Here is a 22,358-nt window from a genome sequence, read left to right as displayed (position 1 = left end):
TACTATCCCATCTCTACAACTTGTAGCCTAACCACCCATCCCTACCCCCTAGCACCTGTACTACTCAAATTAGTAGCTGATTAGCCACACAAAGCCTCTATGTAGAGGTAGTGATTTGTGATCAAACTAGAGAGATATTCCTTTCACCTGCTCGGTGGTTTTGGTGTGTTCCTGTGTGAATTTCAGAGATTGGCTGTGGTACACACAGACTCAAATTAAACGAAGTGGATTAAATCGAAAATCACAACCCCAAAGTGAATGGCACTTGGGAAAAGCTGCGTCGTCGTTAATTCGGATGTAAGCAGCTCTGTGATTCTGCAGGTGATGCTACTTGGTGGAAAAACAGAAATCAGCTGCTAAGGAAACTTAAAAATAGGACTAATGACTAGTGTTTTAGCTGCTGGAAACACGCATTGCTATGAACTCTGTCCTCTTCCTAACCTTCAGCGGGGGACGCTGCTCAATCGTCCCACACCTACTCAACTCTAGCAATGGTGGCTGGCCTCATACGTGACCCTGAGTTTTTCCCTCCGTTAAACTATTTCCCTGCCCCCCTGTCTTCCAGGAGGAGGAGGACGGGTCTGAGGAAGATGGCGAAGCCAAGAACCAGCTTTCGGTCACAGCCAAACCGGACTTCAGCATGCTTGGGTTCCTGGAGCACCTAGAAGAGGAGGCTGATGGCTTCGTTTCCCCCGTGGATGAGCTGTCTCCCTCCAAGGGCAGCGCTGACATGCGTCTCTCCAACCTTCACTCTGCCACCATGTATGTGACTGGCTACTTGTGCTAGGGTTAGGGAGACTGATCCACGACGAGTTAAAATCGATAACGGCTCAACTTGTCTGCAGGTTACTGTGGAATCGCACAGAGTCCTTACGGCCCTCTCTCTCTCTCTCGCACATAGGCAGGAGCTCATGGAGCAGCTGCAGGAGGCACGGGAGGAGAAGAAGCGTCTGCGCAAGAACCTCCGGGATTTTGAAGATCAGTTTTTCCGGCAAAATGGAAGGTGAAGAGAACATCTACCCCATAGTTTTTGTATGAGGATTTTGTTGTTTTGTCTGGTTATATCTGTGCCTGTACAGCTACATACCTCAACGACTGATCTCTGCATCCTTGTAGAAGCGTCCAGAAGGAAGACCGCTCCCCTCTGGCTGAGGAGTACAGTGAGTACAAGCACGTGAAGGCCAAGCTCAAGCTCCTTGAGGTTCTCATCAGCAAAAGAGACTCCGGCAAGGTGATCTAGGATGACGAGCAGAAGACTGCAGTCACAGACACAAGTACACTGTAGCCATAAGCTCATAAGCTCAAGACAGGGACTTCACACTTCCCACGTGGATCCAGCGGCCTCTGGGGCTCCCCCCCCCCCAGAACCAAGGAATGAGCAGGAAGCATGGACCATGTTTCTCAAGGCGAGGCAGCCAGCATGTTCCTGTCCAACAGGACTTTGGAGATTTTTAATCCTGAGACGTATCCAGATATTTTCTGAAGGAATCGCTAATCATTTTGATAACACTGCTTAAGAAAAATGTATTTTATAACTCATTTATTTATTATATACACCCTACATTTGATTATTGGTATAAGGTACCAAGCTGTGGGGAGGATTTTAATCATATTTTTTCTGCAGTGATGATGGGGCAGGGGGTTACCTTAAAACACCTGTGGATTAGTGTTAAGAGCGTTGAGAATCAAATTCCGGACTGAATTTTCAGGTGAAGACGACACAGGGAGGGTGTCATGTGTCAGGCCTTTCAATGTTAAGGACAGAATGGGCAGGCAGTCTCAGTGCGCTGAGCTTGTCTGACTATACGTCTGCTGCTGTTAACGGCTTGCCCTTGTCAAGCCGGACAAACCAGCATTTCTGCACCGTGTGTTATTTTGCCAGTTACTCTTGGATATGGGACAGAATTTTGTGTTTGCGTGCAGGTGTTTTGTGCGTGCGTACAGAACCCAAGTAGCTATGTCCTCTACCCAGATTTCAGTCCTTATCTACTGCCATATTGTCCCAGCTGTACGTTAAGCACGAGTTACTGCAATGCTGGGAAAAAAAACGCAGCCCTTTTCACTTATTTATTCATGTCTGTTTTATCTGCCTGATTATGCAAAGAAATGTTGAGGAAAAGAGGATCATTTGTAAGGTACGATTACAGCTGTAGCTTCTTGCTGTTACCAGCCAAAGACAACGAAGTGGCTCCTCCTAAAACAAGGCAAATGTGCTGATTTGTCGTGAGCCCCTTGACCTGTACCGCTGATGTCCAGCTCATGCCGATGCTGTTTAAATCTGTGCTGTTACTGGTGTTCTACAGTTGACACAGAATCCTTGCTGCAGAGGTTGTGTGCACAGTGATTGTATACTATAGACACAATACTTGTGCCCCGCCCCCCCCTTTCGTCTTCCTCCTGCTGAACTATAATCCTGTCTGGGCCTTTCCAGTGGCCTCCATGGTTCTGAAGTGCACTGCTAAGGGCACTGCTAAGGGCACTGCAGCTGGCTTCCCCTGTCTCATCAGGGCAAGGACTTTTCTTCCCCCAATGATGGAAAATAACAGTGGGACCTTTTTCTGAAAGCGAACACTGGTGGAATGAATATGGGTGTGTACATTTTAGTACATAATTGTATTTGTATTTTGTACATATTATATAAAGAACCTATTTTTACTTGACTTGCCACCTGGTATGTTTTGAACATTCCAGGAGCGTGAGATTTCTGGTCGAGGGAAACTTCCCACGCTGTTCCATCAATACAAATGCAGAGGACAGCGGCAGACCGACTTGTCTTAACTACGGTTTGTTGCAAAAAAAAAAAAAACTCCGTGTTCACAATTCATTTTATTTTTATGAAACCAGCATATTTGGCCTAAAATAAACATAAAAATCAAAGCCTTGGAATCAGGTGCAATCTGTGGAAAAAGGGGTTTTAAAGAAAATATTCCATTCAGAAGGTATAAAATTAAATATTTCATAAAATCCACGACTAGCCATTCCGAAGCCCTTGTTTACACACTGACACCCCCACCCCCCCAAAAAAAAAGAAATGTACCTGTAATGCATAACACTACACAACTCGTAACATTCTCAGGAGGCAGAACAGGGTGAATATTTATTCACTAATACCTACCAGCAGCTGCTGTGCCAAACATATACAGCAATAGAGCATTTCCTTCACTATATGGAACACATTTTTGCAACCTACATCAAACCACCAGCAATGCCAAACCAAAAAAAATGAGGCTGTGTATACAAGCATGATTGTGTAGGTATATTTAGTAACTGCACCATTTTATATATATATAATGGATATATTCACAGTCCCGGAGGACAAGGGGAGGGGTGGGCTGGAGCCCCAGCTCACCGAACATTGCAAAGATTTCGCCGATACGTCCAGACGGCGACACAGCCCCTGCGCTGTTACTTATTGCTTTTGAATGTGAGGATTCAGCTTCACTCCATCCCCAATTCTTGTTCAGCCAAGGTGGAAGGGATAGTCATGTGATATATATTTAAAAAAAAACATTACAATACATAGGACATTCAATCCTGGGAGCAAAAAGCTAATAATCGTATTTAATATTATGGCTACTGTGTTTTTCAGGTCATAAGATTTAATATTCAGAGCAAAAGGAGAAACTGCGAAAAATAAAAAACACGGCAATCCAACAAACAGCATTTCTCCAACTCAAAGCATTTATCTTACGAAGCTGACCCCTTTTTATTAGGAGAGAAGGGCAGGGCGATATTAAAATAATCACCATTGCTGTGAGCAGACCCCACTCACTGGATGCTCTCGCTGACACACACACACACGCACACACTCACTAGAAATGCCTCGAGTCCAGCAATTTGCCGTCGGAGGCGAAGACTCTGCAAGTAAAAACGAAGTCGAGGCAGGATGCGCAGGTCACGGGCCTGACTGCCGCATGTGCAGCGGGAAGCGGTGCTGGGAGAGAAAAGGCGGCCAGATCGCGATGTGCCGGGAATGTAAGGCGGGCCGGCGTTCCATAGCCTGGAGGATTAACTGTGTGTCACGGCGGGGCTGGGTGGAGATCAGGGGGTGGGAAAGACTGTAGGGCAGCACCGCGGGAAGCGGGGAGCAGGTCGTTCGCCTTGGCGATGACGGCCTAGAAAAACAGCTGGTCGCGTGTCCTGCCGTGAGCCCCGAGCCGCTCGTTATCGAGCGAGAACGAGGGAGGAACATGAGTACAGCAACAGGCTTGAAAATTCACTTCAAGTCCACACATCTTCAGGATGCACGAGGAAAACCGAGAGAAAAATTAATCCGTTGTCCACGTGGTAACGGGAGAAGGAACAGCTCGAGTCACCTGAAGACCTGCATCCCACATCTTACTCATCCTTAGGCCTGCTCCTAATTGTTCTTCCAGTAAACAATTGACAGACCCCACCCTAAAACAGAGTGATAAAGTGCAGCGGCAGTAAGGATGGCAGGTTCGGAGGGGGGCGTCACACCAGGCTGAAGCCCTCGTACTGCTCGACGGCCTGTGTGAGGCGCTGACGCAGCCTGTCTTTGGTCTGGTAGCGGGGCATGTCCAGCAGGTTGTAGCAGGTATGTGCCACGGGCAGGTGGTCCTCCTCGGCCGCCGTGGACTGGATGACGATCCGCAGGCTCTGCATGCCATAGATGGGGATGCGGTCGCTGCCCGTCAGGAACACTAGGGGGCGACACAAACTCTCTCAGATTAAATAGCCATTAAAAAAAAAAAAACACAAACTCAGCAGAATGAGGCTGGTTTTCTGTACCAGCTGTAAACATCTACTCCAGCGTTACACAACTAAATGGACCCGCACTGTACCATGGAACAGGCACATGAATCAATTTCCCAGCAGCGTCTAGCGTTTATTCTCAAAATGTAAAGGGACACAAATTCATCTGACTGACAGGTACTTACATAAAAACTGTTTCTTCTTTTCCAGAGAAAATTCATGAAAGACCTCCCAGAACATTTTCACTGTAGGGTGAGTCGCTGAATACTCCCCTCGGTAAGTAGCATTCTGGGAAAAAAAAAAAACCACCAACGATATTAATGAGAGACACTGTATCGCTCTCCGGGCTGTTTTCAGAAGGCCTGAATCAGCCACAGCATCGCTTTACATGCCTCACACGCTTCCTCAAGGCTGCGAGTCAATGAAAGTTTGGCTCTGTCATTAAACTCAGACTCGGCCGCGCCCTCCTGCAATCTTTAGCGATCAAGAGCAAACATGGTCCCACGTATCCGCGGAGAGGGACCCGGATCTGGTGGAGGTTGCTGGGAAAACATCTTCCCAGCGGAAGCCTGGAGTGAGCAAACAGGCACAGAGCTCACAGTCGCCACACCACAACCCCAGCAAAGAGAGAGTGGGAAATCTCTCTCTTCTTTTAGGGAACCAAGACCATCTCTTGTCTGGTGAGCAACCTGCAACCACACAGCTGAACCAAACTCAGCACTCCTACTAATACACGATTAGTTCTCATGGTCAGCAGAATGGCTAACGCCCAATAAATGCTATGGATTAGGTAACAGCAGACGTCCATGTGCATTTCTTGCTCAGCCAAAGCTAACTAGCACAGCATCCGTCATGGCGGTGTGCGAGGCCCGGCTCTGACCTTCTCCATCTCCTCCCAGTCGTAGTTGTTGTTGCCCACCACCATGGCCATGAGCTCCGAGGGCTGGAACAGCGAGAGCACCTTGCCCCCGCACACTTTAAGGAAGCCGCTGGAAAAGGCGCTGTACAGCTCCTTCACAGAGTCGTCGAACACGTAGCGCAAGTAGGCCATGACGAACTCCTCCCTGAAAGAGGAGCCACACATTGCACGGTGATGTCCAGTGGGTATTTAAATCCTACTGAAGGCTTCAGGCTCGCTTCTCAGAAGTACATGCTGTTGTACATCCAAGGCTTACTTCAGACTCCTGGTTACACAAACTGCACGAACGGGCCAAGCACAGAGTAAACACTGGGAATGGCCCACCAAATAATAACAATTATTATTATTATTATTCATACTGTAAAAATCAAACACCCAACACTCCTCGCGGGTTCAGCTCCCCCCGCCCCCCTCCTGAAGCACGCTGTGATGTGATGACAATGGCAACAAAAATCGGAGAAGACCTTCACAGACAAACGTTATTCTTTCCGGGAGAAAAACAGCAACGCAAAATAAACATTCCGGCCCCGAAAGAGGAGCCTGGTGTTTTCCGTAAGCGGACCGTCAACGTGATGTGCGCTGGAAGGGGGCCAGACATCTGCCTTGCTCCGTCACCGTGTACATGATCCTCCCCCCGCCCCACCCGGACCAGATAACCTAACCCGAGGAGCACTGGGGGGGCTCAGCGGGCACCGCACCCCCTGCCTGGGTCCTCACCCCGCACAGGAATCTGTCCCGGCGGCAGGAAACACAGCCCAGTCATTGGCCCGGCTTGCTCCTCTGTGCCAAAAAGGGTCCAAACTGCACGGACTTTGAAATAGGAAACGGGCATGGCCCACCGGCGGGGCGCAACCCCTACCCTCCGGAAAGCGAACCCATTGAGACCAGGCCGCTGGCCCGGCTCGGATCTGGCTATCGACTGCTCAGTCAATGCTTTTGTCTGCCGAATGCAGGTCTTTCCTCCCCAAAGTCGACAGGCTGCATTTAAAATGGCCGATTTGTAAACCTGCCAGTAAACAAAGGCCTTCGACTTGGCAGGACTCGCCTTTTCTGGGTCTCTGCCTGTGGATCTGATTCCGACGCCAAGGCAGACTGTAAAAATCAACACGAGTATTTTTGCACGTTTTTTTTTTTTTTAAACAGTCCCCATCTGTCTACACGGCATCTAAAGATGCAAAAAATCCTCTTCATATTTCAACAGATCTGTAAAGGCCCTACATCCATTTATTAATTCAAGTACATAACTGCAATAATTTAGTGGTTAAGGGGGGGAAAACAGCAGGAAAAAAAGCACACACACATAAAAAAAAAAATAAAACCATAGAGGCAGATGTAGGTATGTTTGGATGATGACAGCGCCTCCTACTGTTAGGAAAGGGGAGTGTGGAACAGACCTGTTGGACTTCAGCACCACAATGTCTTCTCCCCCAGGGAGCAGCTCCTTCACCTCAGTCAGGCCATAGTGCTCTCTCGTGATCTGAGGGGGGAGATGGTGGTGGTCACTAAGTGCAATGGGAGCTATTTTCAGGGGGGGGGCTGCCCGGCGATTGAGTCACAGTTAAGACACGGATCTTCACGATTACATCGAAATAGACGTGACAGATTCCAGCGCCGAGAGGGACTGCTGAGGCATGAATATAGATCAGTGGTTCGTGGCCAAGACACCAGGTCCCCCAACGCCCCTCCTCATCCCACTTACTGCGAAGTTGAGGCAGAAGGTGTCCTCGATGTCATCCCCCTCGTAATCGAGAAGCTGTTGCAGACTCCTATCGGACAGACACATAGGTAAACACTGCAGTAAGGGCATTCTGGCAGAGAACAACGAATCACAAAGATCCGCAGCTGCCCAGGGCCTATCAGGGCTCGGTCCAGGCTGCTCTTCCCATCAAGCACACAAGCGGGCTCCAGCGCAGCGAGTGATGAGTCAGCAGATTTCTTGGGGGATGTGCCAGTTCCAGAATGATTGTTGAACCAGACCTGCATAGTACAAGAGCTACAGTGACACCACCAGGCCACAAGGGGGCGCTTCATGAGACGTGAAGGGGCTCTGTTACAGATTTCACAGATGTAAAGCACAGTGGGTTGGGGGGGTGTAGGTATGTGTGCTTATTAATAACATGGCAGCGGGCGACTGCCTCCGGAACTGAACACAGGAAGTGCCGATATATCTCAGTTAGCATCCCACTCCTGGAGGGCCTTCAACGTGCCACCCCCCCCCCCCCCCCCGGGACAGCGTTATTAAACCCAGAAACCCAGAGTTCTATTATTTTGAATAGGAAGTTGCAAAGGATGCACTACAAAGTCCAACATTTATTTATTCAGCTACAGAAATATAATCACACGAGCATAAGTGGCTGACTGTGAGTCCATATAGGGGCAGGGCCTACCCATAATGCATTGCTTCCCTTTGACTACACTACTCAACATAAGAACAGATCATTCCATCAGCAGGCCACCTGCCAGCAATTAATCACTGTCTTGTCATGGTTACAGCCAGTTACATGCTACTAAAAAGGAAGATTACTAAAAAAATGCAGTCTTGGACTAAAACATCTCATGTTTCCCACTAAGAAGAAATTTATTTGCCCATAATAGTATCTGAAGCAGACTCCAAACATAGCATCAGTACAAGTGACATAATGAATCACCACCAGACAACACGAGCAAACACATTCAGTCACTTTCACCTCAATGTTATTTGTGTAGTGCATTTTCACATTACTTTATCTCAAGACACTTTACATTATCCCTGCGCAAAGCCCCTAGTGGACAAACCAGGAGCAGTAAGAGCGTCAGTGACAGCACCAGGCCATAAGGGGGAGCTTCATGAGACCTCAGTGGGCTCCATTACCTAGTTCCAGATGGTCACCTGACCACCACACCTACCGCCGAATCCTTGGGGAACGGCGGCTCCTGAGGAAGCGGCAAACGTACCGGCCCTCTGTTGGTGACAGCTCCTTCAGGTCCTCCAGCGTGGCAGCCACGTCCAGAAGCTTCTTGTAGAGCACCAGGGGAAAGTGCAGGTCCACCACCGTGGAGTTATAAATGGCCAGGCCGCAGACAATGCCAATCAGATGGAACCAGTTGTGCTCTACAAAGCACTGGGGGAAGGGTTCAAAAGAGGCAGGATGTTTCAAAGGGATACAGGAGAACTGGTAGACAGACACAGCCTCAATACCGTGTCCGAATTTAGGAAAACTGTCAAGGGGACCTGGAAGATTTTGTCTACAGGATTCAGCTAATTATCATCCAGCATCGAGCTGCGAGATTATTACATTGATGAAAATCAGAAGTTTGATTAATTGTGTGGCATCAAAAATATCCAGTACGAGGGTTTTCACAAAGCTAAGAACGACATTGGGCGTTCCCTCTGGAGGCCTGGCCGGCCGCCACCACAGACTCACCTTGTCGGAGAACCAGAGCAGGTTGGACTCGGAGTGCTGGGTGAACATGCCGTACACGGGGTCCATCAGCTCCTTCAGCAGCAACAGGAAGAACTCCTTGGTCACCCCGCCGGCATCCACTGCCTCCTCACCATCGAAAATAACCTGTGGGAGCCACGGGCACCGTCAGACAGGCGTCCCCAAAAAGCCCTAGTCGACAGGCTCCATCCAGAGCGGATGCCTTGGAGGAACCGACAGGATTTGATAACTGATAGTTTTCAAAACCTCAGTACTCTCATAACAGTCCAATAGCGGCCATTTCTACAGCCGGGTGACGTCTTCCGAAACAGTGTCTAGTGTCCTGGAGCATTTCTGTAGTGGGTAGTGGGTCCAGCATTGGTCCCAATGGGTTCCACCTTGCCTCCAACCCCCCCCGATTTCAAAACTTGATTCTTTACACACAAACCCCCCACCCCCACCACCCACCAGCTCTTATGACAACAAGTGAAAGCCAAAAGCTCTCTCATTTCCCCTGGCACGTATCGATCCACCAGCACCAGACGGCTCAGTAGAGGAAGGAACGCGCCCTGACCAACCTTGAGCGGTTTCTTGAGGTCGACGTCGGAATAGAGGGCGAGCTCGCGCAGGGCGTCGCTGACCAAGTGCCCACGGCGCACGTGCAGCACCAGGAAGGGGTTCCGCGCCAGCAGCGGCTCCAGCGTCAGCAGCATAAAGACATTGTGCAGGTTGGCGCCGCTCACCGCCATCTGGACCCACAGAAGCAGCACCGGTGAGGCCCAAAGCCATTGGACGTCACTCACCCCCAAGACTCCACCCATAAACCCATCCGACCAATCATGTTGTCCGTCTGTGCATATTCATAACCCCCTCATCCAATCAAGGTCCCAGAAAGGGCGAGCGGCTTGCCTGCATCTGCAGCTCGGCGTCCGTCTGCAGCATGGTTGTCTTAGCTTGTGCGTTCAGGATGAATGGGTAGGCACACAGCGTCACCGAGCTCTGCAACAACAAGCCTTTGTTGACAGTTCTGTTTTTTTCAAGCTGCTACAGTTACGGCACATCTTGTTCCCTATCTTACCTGTACGGTGGGTGACGTCATTTTCTGTTAAAAAAAAAAAAAAAACAGGAAAATGTGAGTTGCATAATTTCATTCAGTGAAAATAATTCATTTGCCCTTGAGTCCACTTTCATATGGGAACCAAGACTTTGAGGTGTTGCTTCATACTCTTGTCAGATACTGGCTGGAGCGATACATCTCTGCGGGCCCCCCAGCACGATGCCTACAAAACAGCATGAAGCACAGCCTCATCCCAGACGAGCTTGCCTGCCAAAATTCAATGGAGGCGCCAGCAGCTACTGCATGCATTATCCCTCCTTCTGTAGGCCGTTTCAGCCCGGAATCCTAGGAGCCAGATTCTACAGCACGGCTGGTATCTACGACTGATCACACCGGAGGCCGCCAAGACTTACCATTTCTGGTTTACTCAGAAACCACTTGAGGTAGTCTTCCTGGATGTCCACTAGACTCGTGATGTCAGGGATATAGAACCGATTGTACTCCACGTGCTGGGCTTTCAGGTTCACCTGGAACGCAAGGTTCAATTCAGGATTTCATTCACGCAGAGCCAAAAGTAGATGCCGAATTTTACGGACTAGAGATCTCACGCTGGCGTCCCTCCCGGACCTTGTGCAGCTTCTCCAGCAGCCTCAGTGTGGCGCTAATGTAGCTTTCCAGGAACACTGGGATCAAGAGCGATTTGCCACCCGTCAGGAGGTAAACCACCGTGCTTTTGTACATCTCCAGCAGGCGTGAGAATACGCTGCAGTCAACCAGGGACCACCAGTTATCTATAAGACAGGCAAGGTTGGGGTTCTTAATGTATCTATAAGGAAGTAACTAAGATTGTGACGGATGGAATAACCCAAGACACTGAGATGTGAAGGCAAGGCATACCAAGGACTTTACTGGGATTGGCATCCAGCCGTAATATCGCCATGGCCAGAGGAATGGTCAGCGTGATATAATACTTGGAGTCCTGGAGCGCAGGACATTCGAAAAGAATCAGATAGATCCGCATGGCCTCCACGTCCGGCGGAGAGCACGGCAGCTGAGGGATCAGGAAGCTCTCGAAGCTCTTGGTGGCCTGATGGGGCGGCACAGAAACCGGTGTCATTGCTGGGGTCTCATCACATTTATGGAACGTCCTAAAAGACGATATTGGGACTTTTGGGAGACGAACATGACTGCAGTATCTTTCCCAAACAGAACCAAGTTGGACATCCATTAATGACAATGTCTTCAGACAGAGGCAAACAGATCATAATAATAACAGACACACCGGACGGCAAATGGCAGGGTGTGGTCTGCACACCACTGTCCCCAAGACTCCAAGAACGTGGAAGGGAACATTGACTTCACTTTGGTTCCATCTATGTACAGATTCAGAACACATGAGTCATCGTAATGGCTGTTCTCCATTAAAAGCCCAGTCAAACCGCAGCACTGTTTGGCCACGAGTTAATCCTCCTGCGAGCTGAACTCTGCAGTCCAATTCTGCATGCGTGGGAGCAACTTAGAGCCAAAGCAGACAGCTAGTAGAGCTGGTGGAGCACGCACTAAAATGGCAGCACCAGGTCATCCGTCAAAACTATGCACACTGGAAATGACTCCGTTTTGGAAGATCTGATGCATCGGCAAATGGAGGGGAAAAAAATTGGTGGCAGATGTTTCCAGCTGCATTTGACTGGAGAATCCCCCTGGCCTGGGTGTGAGGGAGGCCTGCCAAACAGACAGAGGAGACGTACCTGCTCTAGGGAGGCCTGCTAAACAGACAGGGGAGACGTACCTGCTCTAGGGAGGCCTGCCAAACAGACAGGGGAGACGTACCTGCTCTAGGGAGGCCTGCCAAACAGACAGGGGAGACGTACCGGCTCTAGGGAGGCCTGCCAAACAGACAGGGGAGACGTACCGGCTCTAGGGAGGCCTGCCAAACAGACAGGGGAGACGTACCTGCTCTAGGGAGGCCTGCCAAACAGACAGGGGAGACATACCTGCTCTAGGGAGGCCTGCCAAACAGACAGGGGAGACGTACCTGCTCTAGGAAGGCCTGCCAAACAGACAGGGGAGACGTACCTGCTCTAGGGAGGCCTGCCAAACAGACAGAGGAGACGTACCTGCTCCAGCAGCCTGGAAAACGCTGGCTTCATGAGCGTCTCGAAGAACAGCCTGACCGAGGTCAGATCAATGCCGGGGACCTTTGGGTTGGTCTTGAAGTGTCCATCGTCACTGGTGGGTGAGAAACGGAGTCTGTCATTACAATTACTGTGGGGGGTGGGGCTTGGAAAGGAACAGTAACTCTCTAGACAGTTCAAAGAGATTCAAAGGGAACCACCTCACACTCTTTTAAGTCAAATAAGTGTTGAGAAAGGAAGAAACTCTGACCGAACATGTAAGGACTTCTCTAGTCCATAAGGTCATACTGATCAGAAGGTCCTCATATCCTCCTGTGATGAAATGGAGTAGAGCCTAACAATGACCGAAGGGTATGAAGGACAAACACCATTCACAGAATGTTCCAGAGGCTGCTGATAGCACTCTTAGGTAGCCATAATTCATCATGCAAATATGGCCCGTTTATCAGTTTCTTGAATATGAGCACTATTACATGAAAACAAGCAATTCTCTCCCAAGGCCACCTCCCTACCACTCCTGCAGAACATACCAATCTTACTTGCAATGTCACGGAAATAAACCGAACTTGGCCTGTAAATTATATTTATTAAATGAATATTGTGTTTAATGTAATTTGGTCTGTCATTATCATCATATGATCACACGGGAGCTCATTGGCTAGCTCTGTTGCCGCACATCACCCGAGGGCGAACCGGACCACTGGTTATTCTTAATTTTAATACGTTAATTAAAAGTATCTACTTTGATGCTTTTAGATATCAGCCACTAATGGCACTTTTGACATGCATTATGCTGTCAAATATTTTTTATGGGGGCAGCAGTAAAATCAAATGAAAATTCAACAAAACAACTTCCTTAAAGAATATAAAAAGTAAATAAAATGGACCCTCAACAACATTCAGGCAACGGCATTCACACTCCAAAATCCACCAAACGCCCATTTCCAACCAGTAAGGACGAAATCAAAGAAAAACAAAAACAAACGATGGCTATGAACCACTGAGATTCTGACCTCTCGTCCAGGAAACTGGCATTCCAGCAAGCAGCTGAAGAAAGGAGAAGAATGATGTCGCTAGAAAGTAAATATGGGAACATTACTGCACGCGAGAGAAGTGGAACAAACTTCATTGTCTTACAGAGAAAGTCAACAGCAGCAGAACGATGCTGTAGCATTACAAGTCAAGGCTTCGTAATGGAGATTAAATGTTTACTTGGTGATACTGGAGTCCGTGCTGTCCACCAGCTTTGTCCTCCATGCGTTTAGGCTTTCGTGATTAATGATCGAGATGCTTTTGGTGGCGCTGATAACACGATAGTCCTCGGGGGGCACACAGCTCTGTGGGGAAGAGAGGAGCGGAGGCGTGATGTGCTGATGGAGCGAGAACCGTACACAGCCGCTCTGCGACAGACCAGCACTGGCATCGCCAGTGAGGATGTAATTAGAACGCTCTCAGCACTCACGGTGTGGCTGACAGCTAGCCACAAAAAAACACAGAACGTCTTAACAGAAACACAGTCCCGGAAAGCATCAGACCGACCACAGAACGACCTACAAAAGGCCTGCTTTACAATACCATGTAATGGTAGTCTTTGCAGCCTTACTGCTTGAACGACAGCACCACCGTGTGACGTAGATGTGCAACTGCACTCAAATTCACCAGCCCAGTAACCTCAAGGAGCAAACAGCCAGGGATCTACAATTAGGAAGGAATCTACTTCAATCGCAACTCGCCTTTCTATCCACACTCCTCCGTTTTACCGTACGATGGACCATATTCATTCCTGATTTTAGTTTGCATCGCAGAACGCAGGAACTTCAAACCACATGCAGATCTTAGCTTAGATTTAATGTGTGATCGGCTTTTATCTACCACTGGTTCAGCCCATGATTCTGGGCTAAATCCAGCTCCCCGCCACCGGAACGTTTCTGCCCCGCGTCTGAACGCTCTGCTCACGCTCGGCCATCCCAAAGGAGCCCGACAGCTCCTACAAACAGGACGCCGCTGGAATGTCACCAAACCAGAGAATGGCACAGTGTGTTCCGGCACCTTCTGCAAGTGAAACTTACCTCCTGGTTGGAGTACAATAAAAAGTTATGGTCTCCTCCACAATGAATTTTGAAAACGGCATAAATTCCAGATTCTGCAGCAAGAAACAGGTGGACAGCAAATTTAGTAAACACACACATGTTTGAAAACAGGGCATGTGTCAGTAGTATTCAGGGCAAACTTTAATAGTTTAGTTATACATTAAATCCACTTACAATAGTAAACACAACAGATCAATACCACAAAGTGCATTCTAATGCATATCACACTCGACTCGTACTGAGCAAATAAAATTTCAAACACGTATCTTTTTTAAAGGAACAGATCAAACCCCTTGTGCCTGTTCATACTCAATGTGAGACTTGTCTCAACATGCAAAAGCTCATCAAAAAAAAAGCCTGCATATGCTTTTCATCCATACACAGAGCCTCCATTCTGTCAACGGTCCCACAGTAATAGAAAATTCCTGGAGATGTCGACGAAAGAGCTGAGCCCGGGATTCCGGAATTCAGGCAAGGAAAGTGTCGGGCATATATTTTGACTTCAATTGCAAGTTACATTGAAATCGAGGGTCCCTGCATGTAATGGGTTGGATACAAACCAGACCATCGTCATCTCTGCTTATTCGTTGCCTAGACTTGAGAAAATCGGCCGCACCCAACAGCTATCCCAACATAAAACGAGGAGAACAGTGCAAAGGTCACCTGTCGTGGGGGATCCCCTATGGAAGAGACTGCTTTTAATGGGCAGCGGGCTGCTGGTGTTGGCCCTGGTTCCTGTGCCCAGCTGGCCCTTGGTGTTGCAGCCGAATGCGTAGACCACGCCAGAAGAAGGCACGAAAGCCAGGGTGTGGTGTCTGGAAAGGAACACGGATGACAGCCGGAGATGAAAAACAAGGCGGCGCCAAGCTACAACAACCGGGTAATCATGCTGCCAACGCAGACCCATGCAAACAGGGAAATGGTAAGAGATTTCGCACTCGAGAGTCGCCGTGCTGTAGTGCTTTGTGATAGCGGCTGCATTAAAAACCTGCCCAGCTTCCTCAGGGCTCGGCTAGCGTTAGTGAAGTAGCTGGTGTGATAAAGTAGGGTTGTGGTTAAATGGGGGTTCATGTTTCTGATATACAATACGAAAAACGTCCTTCTAAACAGAGCAGAGGAGAGGAGTGTGCGCCCAGCGCAGTCAGTCGTCACGCACCTTCCGCAGGCGATCTGCGACACCTCGCTTCCCATCAGCTCCAGGACCCGTCTGGGGAGGACTTCGTTGTTGGTGGAATCGTGGCCCAACTGCCCTTGCGAGCCATCCCCGAAAGTAAAAAGACCCCCGTCCTGTTGAGGAGGGGGCAGCGGTTCATGTGTAATCTTTGGCAGAGCTCCGTCAAGGCAGTCATGAAAGCAAGTGGACAAATGGGACGAAGATGGATTGCAGGCCCGAACCTCAACAAAGCTTTGGGAACATGTGATACACAGGAACTTCGCCGGGTGAGCAAACCAAGACAGCAACACCGCAAGCTGACATCACGCTAACGAGAGCGTGGGTGGCGTACCTTCGTCAAGGCGGCCGTGTGCTCATCTCCGCAGCTGATGAACACCACCTTCTGCGACCGCAGGAATTTGATATGACAGGGAACGGCGCGGTCTTGGAAATGATCACGGGAAACACAAAGCCACATGTTCAACTTAGCATGAAAGCACACCGAGGTACGATGACTGTACAAACAAGGAACTTGATCGGGGAATATTTTTACTAAGAATATGAGGCGATTCGAGTTTAGTGCACATAGCACCAATGGATATAAACTACCAACCTTCCAGTCTTTTATCTGTATACTAAACTACCACTATCTGTTAAGAGTAGCTTTGTGGCTTTATTATAACAATTTCTTGGCGCATGCAACGTTAACCCTAATCCTACCTACCTTGTTCATCATTGAGTCCCAGCTGCCCAGCGTTGTTCCTGCCCCAGCCAAAGACAGCCCCAGAGAGGGACAGGGCAAAACTGTGGTCCCCTCCAGCGGCAACGTGGGCCAGGGGGATGCCCGACAGGGATTTGAGGGGCAACGGCGATGGCGTGCTTGGGTGAGCCTTTCCCAAACCCAGCTGACCGCTGGAATTCTGACCCCATGTAAAGAGCTGGCCGTCTGAGCAGGAATGGGGTCAAAAGTCAGCTTTGACAAAGCACCATCATTTAGGAACAGAGAAAGCTGACATTTAGGTCATTACCTTTAGAAAGTGCAATACAGTGCTGGTTGCCACACATGATCTGGGAGATGCGATGTTCACACAACTTCCTGACCAACCTAGGTGACCAAAGGAAGAGAGAGAGCCAGGGGGTCAAACATCTCGCTTCATGCCATCCTTCTGTGAGCAGGTGCAGGACATGGACCCACCTGGGGACTCTGACAGCCTCCTCCGTAGTGCCCAGGCCCAGCTGGCCCCCACCACCCGCCCCCCAGGCGAACACCTGGCCCTGGTCGTTCACGGCGACCGAGTGGGAGCGCCCACAGGACACTGCCGCGATCTTCTGTGCATCCAGAGCCCCGACCAGCTCTGAAAAGTGGGTGGGGGGGGGGGGGGCGTCAGCACCGCGAAACCATCATATGCACACCAGCAGGGGGCGTCACAGCTCACCTGGCCAGCTACCTAAACAAGTTCATACTCTGATTATGTCTAAATACAGAATCTTACAGCCGTGGGTTAAACAGGTCATCTCAACTACCAAACGAATACTTAAACATGACACTGAAACTACTGGTTAGTCCTAAGGAAACTTCTGACATAGCACATATACACTCAGACATACACTATATGGCAGGGATGGAAACAAGTCATTCCTTGGCGAGTTCAATTCAAAGTCTTTATAGTCCAAGCATTGCAGTCCGAGTCAAGACTTGAGTCATTTGCCTAAGTCAGTCTTTTTTTTTTTTGCTGTCAAGTCACAAGTCAAATCAAACTTGTGACAAGTCCAAGTCAAATCAAACTTGTGACAAGTCCAAGTCAAATCAAACTTGTGACAAGTCCAAGTCAAATCAAACTTGTGACAAGTCCAAGTCGAGTTGTAAGTATGTAACTTGAGTTCCTACCTATGTCCGTTTTGTTTTACCTTGCTGCAGCAAAAACCCGCCACAGTATGTCATCGATTATGTTCTTTAAAGGTAGACACAGGTTGAAAGAATATCTACTCAACAGTTGTCCTCGCACAGTCATGTCAGTTATGTCCTTCAATATGCAGGGAGCGATGCATCTTTCTAACAAACTATGACAGGAGACTCAGCCAGTTGAAAACGCAGAAAGCAGAAAATTAATATACACAGATATTATAGAATTAACGATATCATGTACAGAGGTGGGACTATAACCTCAAGTCTTCGAGTCATAGGTTTCAAGTCTGGTCCAAGTCTCAAGTCACCACACTCAATTCCAAGTCGAGTCCAAGTCTTTCCATCAGTTTTGCAGAGTCTAGTCAAAAGTCATCAAATTTGTGACTCAAGTCCCCTCCTCTGCTATATGGACAAAAGTATTGGGACGCCTGGCCATTACATCTACAGGAACTTTCATCATATCCCATTCTTAATCCATAGGCATCAGTATGGTGTTGGTCCCCCCTTTGCAGCTATAACAGCTGCCACTCTTCTGGGAAGGCTTTCCACGAGACTTTAATGTGTCTGTGGGAATTTTTTGCCCATTTATCCGGAATGTTGGATGTGAAGGCCTGGTGATCGATGGGACTGAGGTCAGGGCTCTGTGCAGCCAGTGAAATTCTTCCACACCAAACTCACCCAGCCATGTCTTTATGGACATTATTGCTTTGTGCACTGGGGCACAGTCATGCTGGGACAGAAAAGGTCCTTCCTTCCCCAAACTCGTCCCACAAAGTTGGTAGCACAGAATTGTCCAAAATATCTTGATATGTATACCAATTCTATGTTTCCAAATACTTTTGTCCATACAGTGTATAACTGACCATTTCATTTGTGGATTTTCACCAAAATACCTAATCTGTGATTCTGGTGATTCTTGTTCACCTCATCACGCGTGCCCTCTTCTACAGCTAATGTCTAAATTAATGAAGAGAGTGGAATGTCCCAAAAGTACCCCACGATATCCCAGAGTACCATGGGGGTCGGCAAACATGGTCACAGCTCCAGGGATAGTGCAATGAACCAATGCTATCATCCAGGCGTAGGTACACAGGTTACAGCTGTAGTTAAGACAAGCTCCACAGTTTAACTATGTACATGAAACGGATCCTGCACGGTGACACTGGGAAGAAAGGTGCAAATGCAGGAGAATTACCCCTGGCAGCTTTTACTTTATCTTAGACAAAAGTCACACCTCTCTGTGTTTAACGAAAGCATCCTAAGCCCTAAAAAAACTGTCATTCCACAAATAGCTATTCACAATTCACGTGGTTTCTTTATCAGTAGCCCATAAGCAGATACTTCTATTTGGCTGAGGGCCAGTAACATATCTGGTTTTATTTACATTCGTTTTCCTTGGGCTGCCATTTGCAACTAATCAGCGCCCCGGTACGGGAAGCGAGGTTTATTTTCGGGGGCGGACGTACCTGGGATGCCGCTGGCCTTCCCGTGACCCAGCTGGCCGCAGCTGTTTGAGCCGCAGGTGTAGACGCTGCCGTCTTGCAACAGGAACAGCGAGTGGCTCCCTCCGCAGGCCACCTCTCTTAGGCCGCGGCCAAAAAAGGCCCGACAGCAGCATGGCTCGGGAATCATGGGCCCCGAGTCGCCCAGGCCCAGCTGGCCCGCCACCGTGCTGCCCCAGCACAGCATGGTCGCTCAGGGCTGGGGAGGCCTTAAGCTTGGACGCCTGGTCCACTCTCTTTAGGGCAGACAGTAGGCCTAAAGGAGGGAGGGAGGGAGGAATTACAGCTATATCAGATGACTCATAACTACATAGAAGGAGAAAATAAAAACTGCAAGGAGATTTGTGGGGGGCATAAAAACACCTAATACTAAAGTTTCTCTTCTGGTTCTGAAACTCAACAAGCCACTTAGCAGAATGCTGTGAAGGCAGGCTGAGGGGTCACTGCCGCTCCCCTCGAGGTTAATCATTAACTTCAGCCACAGCTCTGGGCGAGAGTTGCCGCTGTGGGGCAGCCAGCACTGGGCATCTGACAGCAGGCCTGCTGACTGCGCACTGGCACGTGATTAGCGGCCCCCCTCCACAAATAATTGAGCACAAAACCACACCACATTTATAATATTTTTTTTTTAAAAAAAAAGCCCCACTGATTAACCCACAGCTCAAGACACTCCCCGGCTGATCGCAGGTCACCACACGGCAGCTCCGAGCTCCAGTACTGAGATAAGTATGCGGCCAAGAGTCAACCCCCGCATGGCTGGCGGTAAAACACTCCAAGCTTCAGATCACACTTACTTCAGTATCAAACTACCAATATCCATTTTAGAATAGAACAGCCTTTATTGCACAACATACAACATCCCAACATACAATAATTTTTTTCTGAAGTCCTCCTCCTGATTGCTGAATTTTCTCCTAACACAGCAACGACACTCAAATATAAAAAGTCTACATCACGAAAACCATATATTTGTTCACTTTCCTGCAGTCCCAGAAGGCCATCTTCACCAAGCGTTTAAATAAGCCTAACGTAACAGTGCAACGTTTTTCTGGCAGAGATGTCTGTCAGACTACCGCAGCAGGCGAGGGTCTAGATAGAGCAGAGAAGACTGGCATGTGCTAATTAGAGTTTAAGCCACGAAGTCGCAAGCTGTGCTCAACTCCACAGCAAACCAGACTGACATCAGGGCCACCGCAGAAGGACCTTTGAGCTGATCAGGGTTACAACAGCACTGAAAATTTCATTAGATTTAAAATTGGTTAGACATGGTTACTAAATACATCAAACATCACAGAGGCATGGGAAGAATAGAACGCTTCTCTTTTAGCAAAGGACTCCATCATTTGCAAATCTGGCTTCAACCATCAAGATATACCATAGGATAGATATACCATGAACCATAGGAGTCAAACCCCACACCCCCCGCCCCTCTAAACACAAACGGTAGACGCACAACACTGGTCCCTACGCAAATCTACGCCCCTGGATCTCCTACAAAAACGGAAAAAACTCCGGTCTGTAAGGCTGACCTTCCGGATCGTTTCTCTCTCCTATCACTCGGAAGCAACTGAAAAAGGGGTAATGTTAAGTTGATTCTTATTCCCGTTAAAATCGATGGATCAGAATGATAATATTCCACATACGATATGCCTAATAAAAATGTATATAGGTGAAATTGCTAAAAAAAAAAAAAAAAAAAATACGGAAAACATTTTGCTTGTCTGGGAATCGTATTTTTTTGCAATTTAACGACAAATGTTTGTTTCACAAAATTGATGTAGGGCCTAATGCCTTTCACTATCTATAATGTGCCCGTCGATTACGCGGTGCAGAAACCGTGGTGAGAATCACACAGATAAACAACTGTGTAAAGACAGATAGATGGATGGATGGATAGACAGACACACCAATATACAAACTAAATAACCTCAGTCTGGTTAGCTGCCTTTAAAAATAAGCTGATTTTTGTGGTAAATCGGATCATATTCAAAATGATCCAAAATTGATCGCTGCTCATTTCCAGCCGATAACTTTCGCCACACTGCAGCCCTTGGGCAGGACATCAGCATCTTCAGGGCTGTTTAGCAAGAGAGATGAAATCCACTTTTAAAACGCCACTATTCAGGCAGTGACAAAACGAAAATGAAAAGTTTGTTTCCTTCCACAACTCTAGTTCGTCATTCGCACTGTAGGTTATATTACATTATACTTCCAGTTTCATTCTTTCACCAACTGGCGTCTTTAAATCAGCTGATTTTCACTGTTGGTTTTCGCGATGACGACCTTGGATCTGATGCCATTCTTTTCTGTTTCTGTACATAAACCACATCTGAAAATAACAGTTCCTCCAGAGGAGATAACCAAGGCTGAACAGCATTTATCACGGGTATATGGGGGTACTCGAAGTTCTCACTACATTAATAAATACGGACAGAAGGACAGTTAAAAATACTGATACGAAACACAAGTCAGCTTCGTATAAAACTCTGTATTTTAGTAAATCAAAAACACCGTCTGCCCGACGTTTCAAAGCACAACGAGTCTGTTTTACAGAGCATCCTTGCACATTTTCAGATACGTTCAGGGATTGTAAACCGACGAATTAAAAATTATGCATGCAAGTAGACACGAAAGAAGGTAATGACAACCAGATCAGCACACAAATAGGACTCCCGGCTAAATAAAGCACAATCTCCCAGTTAGTTATTCATGAGGTAATTAGTCTCTTTAGTTTAGTCTTTTAGGAAATATTAAGGCATTTCCCAAGGTAGGTATCCGGCTACCCTCCAAGATAACAGGGGCGTTAAGCGGAGACACGGACAGGAAGACTAACCAGCCGGCTAACGGTGCCATTTTACAGCAGTAAGTTAACCAAAGTACACTAAAGTAAACTAAACTGGACTGTCGGCGGCCGGGCCGATGCGACGGGCTAACCGGGGGTGCCCGTTTCGCGGCTCTGGCTAACAAGCTAACGCCGTTACCCAGGACCTGGGAGACGGACTCGCCACCGGCAGACTCGCTCCTCCAGTGGAAGAGGGGCGGGAGCCACTTAGTCTGCATTGACCAAAAGAGACCCACGGGAGTACAGCCAAGCCGACAGGGAACTGGCTGAACGCAAGAAGGCGACCGTCTCTAACACGGCGATAACACCCAGGCAGATCCATCTCCGGGCAGCCCAAAGCTTCTCGGGCGTCGCGGTCCCCCCTCGCTCCGGGCCAGTTTCCCCAGAGAGAGGCCAAAAGCCACATCAATCCGTAACCAGCTATGGCCCGAGGATAGGATAAATAAAGCATTAAAACCGGCAGCGAAATCCTATAGTCCGTACCTGTGCATTTGGACTCCCGGATCGCTGGTCAAGCTCGACGATAACAAGGAAGTAGCGATGCAGATTATCGGCGCGCGTCACTGGTCACGTGACATGTCCGTCACAGGTATCCGGCAGAGGTGCGCGCGGGGCCGGGAAGGGGGAGGAGCGGGGG

The 22,358-nt window shown here is 48.5% G+C and overlaps 2 protein-coding genes across 2 annotated transcripts in view; one reads left to right on the top strand and one right to left on the bottom strand.

Moving 5' to 3' along the window:
- Nucleotides 1-2,660, top strand: part of LOC125723264 (protein FAM13A-like) — a 21,079-nt gene extending 18,419 nt beyond the window's left edge. Inside the window, exons 11-13 of the mRNA XM_048999705.1 lie at nt 522-762; nt 902-1,003; nt 1,117-2,660. Of these exons, the coding sequence (XP_048855662.1) occupies nt 522-762; nt 902-1,003; nt 1,117-1,240 (467 nt within the window). The 3' untranslated portion in view covers nt 1,241-2,660. The remainder of the gene's footprint in view (nt 1-521; nt 763-901; nt 1,004-1,116) is intronic.
- A 153-nt stretch (nt 2,661-2,813) lies between these two features.
- Nucleotides 2,814-22,326, bottom strand: herc3 (HECT and RLD domain containing E3 ubiquitin protein ligase 3). The gene is made up of 25 exons (XM_048999859.1): nt 22,205-22,326; nt 18,844-19,135; nt 16,667-16,826; nt 16,500-16,576; nt 16,196-16,417; nt 15,824-15,915; nt 15,475-15,605; nt 14,982-15,133; nt 14,298-14,371; nt 13,441-13,565; nt 13,242-13,301; nt 12,211-12,322; nt 10,991-11,180; nt 10,721-10,884; nt 10,507-10,620; nt 10,115-10,138; nt 9,946-10,035; nt 9,615-9,785; nt 9,040-9,183; nt 8,570-8,736; nt 7,335-7,401; nt 7,030-7,112; nt 5,597-5,780; nt 4,902-5,004; nt 2,814-4,664 (listed from the first exon to the last, which is right to left on the bottom strand). Exons 2-25 carry the CDS (start codon nt 19,064-19,066, stop codon nt 4,456-4,458), a joined length of 3,138 nt encoding a protein of 1,045 aa, XP_048855816.1. The 5' UTR covers nt 19,067-19,135; nt 22,205-22,326; the 3' UTR covers nt 2,814-4,455.
- Nucleotides 22,327-22,358: the final 32 nt, after the last annotated feature.

This window comes from Brienomyrus brachyistius, unplaced genomic scaffold (genome assembly GCF_023856365.1).
Source record: "Brienomyrus brachyistius isolate T26 unplaced genomic scaffold, BBRACH_0.4 scaffold47, whole genome shotgun sequence".
Taxonomy (NCBI): Eukaryota; Metazoa; Chordata; class Actinopteri; order Osteoglossiformes; family Mormyridae; genus Brienomyrus; species Brienomyrus brachyistius.
This window is presented reverse-complemented; position numbering and strand designations above follow the sequence as displayed.